At 35.3% G+C, this 7180-nt stretch overlaps 1 protein-coding gene across 1 annotated transcript; it reads left to right on the plus strand.

The window, feature by feature from the left end:
- The first annotated feature begins 4665 nt into the window (after positions 1–4665).
- On the plus strand, positions 4666–6399 carry LOC111799606 (vacuolar protein sorting-associated protein IST1). Its single transcript, XM_023683014.2, has 5 exons — positions 4666–4922; positions 5027–5130; positions 5223–5394; positions 5466–5585; positions 5659–6399. Exons 1-5 carry the CDS (start codon positions 4737–4739, stop codon positions 6226–6228), a joined length of 1152 nt encoding a protein of 383 aa, XP_023538782.2. The 5' UTR covers positions 4666–4736; the 3' UTR covers positions 6229–6399.
- The last annotated feature ends 781 nt before the right edge of the window (positions 6400–7180 follow it).

Raw genomic sequence — 7180 nt, forward strand, 5'->3', positions numbered from 1 at the left:
TTCAATTAAAAAAATTCATATAATATTTAGTTATTACCCTCCATCCTCTATAGTTCAAGAATTATCTAAAAATCTAAAATTGAAAATTATTATAATCAGAAAATTTAAAATGGTCGTATATAATATTTTTGTCTATTTGAAGGAGTATTTGAAGGAGTAACGAAGAAAATACTTGTGAAATATAGCTAAAAGACAACCAAATGTATTATAATTTCAAAAAATAATTAAAAAATATATAAATTTCACCAAAAAATAGAACAATAATTTTAATTTTTTTTTTCTACCTTCCAGTTATACCTAAATAAGGTCGAGTATGAATCTTTAAAACTTCTTTGATAAACATTAATATTTGATTAAATTATAAATAGTTCATCATTTTAAAAATACTCTTGTTTTAAAAGTTAAATGTTTGAACATTATTTATTAAATAGAAAATTTTAAAATGTGGGACGAAAAGGTTTTTTTTTTATATTATTAATACATTTATCTAAATTAATTTTAAAAAATATAATATTGAGACCGGTTCATTTTTATCCAATATTTTAATGATTTTTTTAATCCAAAAAGATTTGACAAAATGTACTATCTAAAAAGATTTGACAAAATTTAGGTTTATTTATTTATTTATTTATTATTATTATTTTTAATTAGCCTTCAAACTTTTATTTAAATTGTTATCACTCGTTACCACATAATTAAAAGATTAGTAAATTTGAATCTCCACCTCTCTAGGATTGATAATAAGAGAATACAAGTTGTGTTTGAGACAAATTCTAATTTGTGTATATTCATCTTTTTCTATTCATATTTCCTTATGTCGGTCATTAACTTAAGACTAGTATAACAGAGGGTTGGGTGACATAGGTTATTTTTTTATTTTTTTCATACGTTAGGGTAATTCAGGTGGAAAATCGAGTTCCGTACTGAATGAAACTTAGTCTTTCAGATCTTTCGATCTCGCAATTTTAGAAACTACATGCTCGCACGCTCTATGCACAGTTGAAGATATATACTAAGAAAAACTCCTACGGTTGCTAATGGTTAGATTTTCATTCAAACTATTTCTCACAGTACCACGATCACATTTTCTATAAATATATATTGTATTAAGGCTTAATTAATTAATGAATGGGAAGCGTGTGAAGCACAGACATAATTTAATTAAATTGTTATCGAGTATTTGTGGGGGTGATGGAGCAAGATGTGAAATCATTGGTCAACAAATTTAGGTTGTTTAGTTGAGGAAGAAAGAAGAAATAATGGCGAAATTTCCCAACCAAACAAACAATATATCTCTGCGTGTGGTACACTCCCTGGGACCGAACCCAAACTTCTTCCATTTACAAATAGATTCTCTTCCAATTTGTTTCCATACCCCATTCCTATTACAACTCATTAATCTTACTCTTTAAATTAAATTTAATAATTATGGTATTTTAGGAAGAAAAATACATATATATTTTAGGAATAGATTTTCTAGTTCCTATTATGCATACTCCTCCACTTAGTAAGTTTATTCATTCAAAGAAATCTCCAAGTAGACTCAAGTAGAACAAATGTAGTAGTATTCTATGGAGGGTTTAAGTTTATTCATTCAATGAAATCCCCAAGTAGACTCAAGTAGAACAAATGTAGTAGTATTCTATGGAGGGTTTAGTAACATCTTCTCAATTGATGTTAATAAAGAGTGCAACTCTTCCCCACAAAAAGTTGTGTTTAACAATCTGGTATCAAAGTAAGGTTGGTGTACGTTGCCTGGTCTCTTGAAATTCTTAACAAAAAGTTGTGTTCAACCATCTGGTATCAAAGGAAGGTTGGTGTAGGTTGTCTGGTCTCTTCAAATTCTTAGTATTTTTTGTGGTTGTAACCTGTCTGATCTTCTGCATCAAAAACAATTTCTTAAGGTTATTAGTGCTAGTTTTTTTTGCGTCATGAGTAGTCCGTGACTTTGCAAGTTTTGTGTTAGAAAAAGCTTGTTTGGTATTATTGAGGTATAACTAACACGATATGTGATTTCTAAATTGTTGGAGGAATCAAGAAACTCAACAGCAACAACTATAACACGTGGACAACATGCATGATGTCTTATTTACAAGGACAAGACCTTTGAGAAGTCGTTGTCGGCAGTGAAACTACGCTGCCAGAGGATGATTTTAATGGCGCCTTGTGCAAATGGAGAATCAAAGCAGGCAAAACAATATTTTCCTTGGAACCACAATTGGTGAAGAGATGTTAGAGCACATTTGGGATGACAAGACACGTTCGTGATGTTGTTCTCAAAGAAGAACGATACGAGGCTACAACTTTTGGAGAATGAGCTGTTATCAATTTCTGGGAGATTACTGTACTAGACCCGAAATCCGTCATTGGAGAAACTCGAATGAAGAGAATCATTATCCACGGATTGTGACCAGAATATAGAAGTTTTGTTATTACTATACAAGGATGACTTGCTCAACCATCAACTGGAAAGTTTAAAAATTTGCTAGCCAGCAAAGAAGCCATGGCTAAGCAAATGGGAGACATCACGCTGAAGATTGAAGAATAAGAGCTCTACACAAGTAAAAGTCAGAGTAACAATAAGCCACATGGATACAAAAATGGTGACAAAGAATGAAGTCACCAAGGAACTGCACAACCTTGGAGAGCAACAAGAGTTCTTAAGGGAAGAGATTTCAAGGTATTTGCTACAATTGTGGGAAGAAGGGCCACATGTCCAGGGATTGTTGGTTCAAGAAAAAGTTTGTCGAAAGCAATGTGGCAACCTCCAAAGAGGAGATGGAGGATGAATGACATGCAGAGATACTATGTATCATAGAAGAAGACGAGCTAGCACTCATGGGAATGATGGGAGAGCATATCGATTACGAGGATGACTGGATCATTGATATAGGATGTTCAAACCACACGACTAACGATAAAAGTTTCGCAATGGAAGTAGGGTGACCCTCAGAGAAGGAAGTATTACTAGACTTGAACAATATTAAAAAAATTCTAGCACAGAAGACGGGGGAGCAAACTGTACACATTTGGTTAAGTGTTGATGTGCCTAAAGATCCAAGTGACACTAATGTTGGTGAGCAAGAAGTGACTCAATCAAGTGAACTTGGTGAAAAGAAAATGACACCTCAACAACTTAGACGGTAAAAAAGAATCCAAAAACTAAATCCAAAGTATGTAAATACAACTATTATAGAAGACGAAGTTAAAGAGCTAGAGACGTATGAAGAAGCATCACAAAATACAGCTTGACAGCAGACAATGGAGAAAGAAAGCATCGGAGCAAAATCAAACTTGGAAACTAGTGTCAATACTAGGAGATGTCAAACATCTCTTGCAAGTGAGTTTACAAAATAAAGCTGGTTCCAGATGGATTAATTGCGAGATACAAGATTCGACTCATAGCTCAAGGGCTCTCTCAACAATATGGACTAGACTATGATGAAATGTTTAGCCTAGGGGCGAAGATCACTATCATACAGGTCCCACCAGCATTTGCAGTAAGTAAGGATTGAAAACTATGGCAAATGGATATGAAGAATGCTTTCTTACACGAAGAGTTTGAATGGAGATCTAAATGAGCCAATCGAAGGAATTTAAGAATGCAGTTGGAGTAATGAGTTAGTACATGTAAAGTTCGAAGAAACCTCATTTGGATGCGGCTCAATGGATCTTGAGATATGTCAAAGGTACAATCGATTATGGTATTTTGTACAAAAGAAGCGAATAATGCAAGCTAGCTAGATATTATGATGTTGACTATGCAAGCTATCACAATACCCGAGGATCAAGCACCGGGTAGAGAGTAGCGATTGAAGCAACTCAAGAAATTATGTGGTTGAAACTCTTTAATAAAGAATTTTCTCTAGAAAGTTGAGTATCTTCATTGCGACAACCAATATGTAGCTCGTCTAGTAGAAAATCTAATGTTTCATGCTAGAACAAAGCACGAGGAGAGGCAATGTCATTTTATTAGAGACAAAGTCTTGAATGAAGAATATAGATGACCAAGTGTCAAATTTGTCTACAAGAGGTCTGAATTCTAATAAATATGAGGGCTTTCATTGTCAACTCAACGTGGTGCGATGAATGAGGACTAGTGGTGATGAGAAGTGTTAAAATATCATCACTAACCCAATAGGGTCAAACTCAATAATGGTACGAGTGGGAGTGTTAAAATATCATCACAAGCCCAATAGGGTTAAACCCAATAATTGTACGACGAGGAGGGTTAAAATATCATCTCTAGCTCAATAGGGTCAAACCCAATAATTTTGCGAGACCATGTATATATATTTTAGGAATAAAGATACCTAATTTTGCGAGACCACGTATATAAGTATTTTAGGAGTAAATTGTCAGGAATAAATTGTCTACCCTCTCCTCTGACTACCCTTCCATCTATCATTTACAAGTAGTCTCAAAAGGAGGGAGTGAGTATCTTATAATTTTGGAGGAAGTGAGTATCTTATAATTCTTTTAGATTAGTGTTAATAAAGAGGGTTAGTGTTTACCCAAACAATTATGTTCATACCTTCTCAATTCTGCTTCTCATTTATAGTAGTCGGTTATTAGAAGCGTGTTCAAACAGAAACCTTCGTCGATAAGAAACACGCATAAAAGCAAACCCAGCGTCACGCGCTTCATCCTTTTCTCACTGCCTTCCACTCTGAAACAACATACATAATAAACCCATTACCCCTTCAAACCTCCCAAAGCATTCAACCCATTTGGCCATGGGAAGAACACTCGACGCTCTTCTCGGAAGGAATTTCAGAGCCTCCAAGTTCCGCCCTCTTCTCAACCTCGCCCTCTCTCGCCTTGCCATTCTCACCAACCAACGCCGACTGAGGCGCTCCCAAGCTCAATCCGATGTTCTCCAGCTCCTCCAACTCCACCACGAACAACGCGCCCTTCTTCGAGTTCGTTTCTCTCTTTCCCTCCCCTTTTCATGCTTTGTTTCATTCTTTTTTTTTTTTTTTTTTTTTTTTTTTTTTTTGTTGATTTCTTCTTTCTCTTTTGATAGGTTGAGCAGGTGATCAAGGACCAGAATGCCTTGGATGCGTATGTTTTGATTGAAGGGTACCTCAATCTCTTGATTGAAAGGACCTCCCTCCTCGAACAAGAAAGGTTCAATCTCTTGATTAAAGATTCCTTGTTTTGTTTTGGATGGACGATTTTAGTGGGTTTGATTTGATTTCATTTGTTATCGTTGAATACAGAGAATGCCCTGAGGAATTGAAAGAGGCGGTTGCAGGGTTGCTATTTGCTGCTTCCAGATGTGGGGATTTCCCTGAACTTCATGAGATTAAATCCGTTTTGACCTCTCGTTTCGGAAAGGAATTCACTGCTCGTGCAGTTGAATTACGCAACAACTGTGGAGTCAATCATTTGGTGAGTTTGAATTCATTTATTGATTTTATATGCTCTGTTTCCTTATTCATCTTATGCTCTGTTTTCTGTAGTTAATGCAGAAACTTTCCACGAGGCAGCCAAATTTGGAGAGTAGAATGGATTTGCTCAAAACCATTGCTTCCGAGAATGGAATTACTCTGCAACTCGACGAAACTCCTCTTTCCAATGAGGCATGCAACTTAACCCTAATTATTATTTAAATGAAAATTGTAATTTTGTTTCTAATCATCACATGAAAAACAGGCCAGAAACTCGAGACAAAACCAACCGGAGCCACATGGCGGAGTGGGAGAGAATCTGAAATTGTCCACTGAAGTCCCATCTGGATCGAAACAAAAGTACAAAGATGTGGCGGATGCAGCACAGGCCGCTTTCGAATCGGCAGCTCAAGCAGCAGCTGCGGCCAGAGCTGCCATGGAGCTCTCCCGCCCTGAATCACAAGACCCTGATGGTCCAAGCAGCCCGAGCCCTGGGTCTGCAACAAGTTCATATTACAAACAAGAGCAAAAGAAATCGAAGGTCGAAGCCAAACCCAAATCGGAAATCGAATATGAATATGGAAGAGAAGAAGAAGGCAGCAAAATCAGAGCAGAAGCAGAAGTAAAGAATTCAATGTGTGGTTGTTCTTCGAACAGAGAGTTGTTTGTTAAAGAAAACAGAGAGATGGATGAACAGAGAGCTTCAAATATTGAAATTGGGGAGGAGATGGAAGCGAATTTAGAGAAGACAGAGATAACTGAGAAACCAAGCTTTCGTTTAAATCTGGAGAAGAAGCCAATTTCAGTGAGAACAAGAAGAGTGCGTGGGTACTGATGAACACATATGTATGGAATTTTGGTTTGGATAGACAGGGGAAATGTGTAATTACGTGGTTTTATTGGGAATTTTGGCAGTTTGGGAAATTCAACATTTTCGTGGATTTCTTTTAGTTTTTATTTTTTGGGAATCCCAATGATTAAATTAAGTAAACTGTTTAATTGTTTTTTTCGTGGTCTTAAAATTCGTATGGATTTGCAAAGTCAATATTTGGTCACGATAATTTTATATACAACCATAAATACATTTACCAAGTTTTCATTACTTATTCTAGTTTTTATTGTACTAATTAACACGTTATATTTTGTAGTTTTAATTAAAAATTTAAAAATTTAAAAATTTAAAAATTTTGTGGTTTTCTTAGCATGCAAAATAAATATTATGAAGTTTTGTTTAGTTACCTAAATTTTAAAAGTTTGACAATGTGACCAATTTTATTTTAATGTTTTCATTCTTAGAATAATTTGATTAGGTTGTTTCTTTTGGGATAGTTAGAGTGTTTTTAGGTATTTAGTTTACCTACTTCTAATATTTGTGGTTAGTTTCTATTTCTATTGTTATTTGGAAGGGGTAAAAGCAAGTTCAGTATTCAATAATATCATCTTAGACTCCAATTGTTTATGTTTCTGGCTTACTTATTTTCTGTCAAAACCTAATAATTAGTATCAGAGCCACCGTTAATCTTTGTAGAGTAGCAATTTTTTAGTGATCAAAATAGAGAGAGTATGAGTGAAGACAAAACTTTAATGAAGCTCCCTCACTTCGATGGTCACTATGATCACTGAAGTGAGCTGATATAAAATTTGCTCAGAGCAAAAGGGTCTATAGAGTGTGGTAGAGATTGGTTTCTCAAAACCAGAGAAATGAACAATGCTGACTGAGGCACAAAAGGGTCACCTTGATGATGCTAGACTCAAGGATCACCAAGTAAAGCATTACCTCTCCTAAG

Source organism: Cucurbita pepo, chromosome 1 (genome assembly GCF_057944985.1).
Source record: "Cucurbita pepo subsp. pepo isolate OVF chromosome 1, ASM5794498v1, whole genome shotgun sequence".
Lineage (NCBI taxonomy): Eukaryota > Viridiplantae > Streptophyta > Magnoliopsida > Cucurbitales > Cucurbitaceae > Cucurbita > Cucurbita pepo.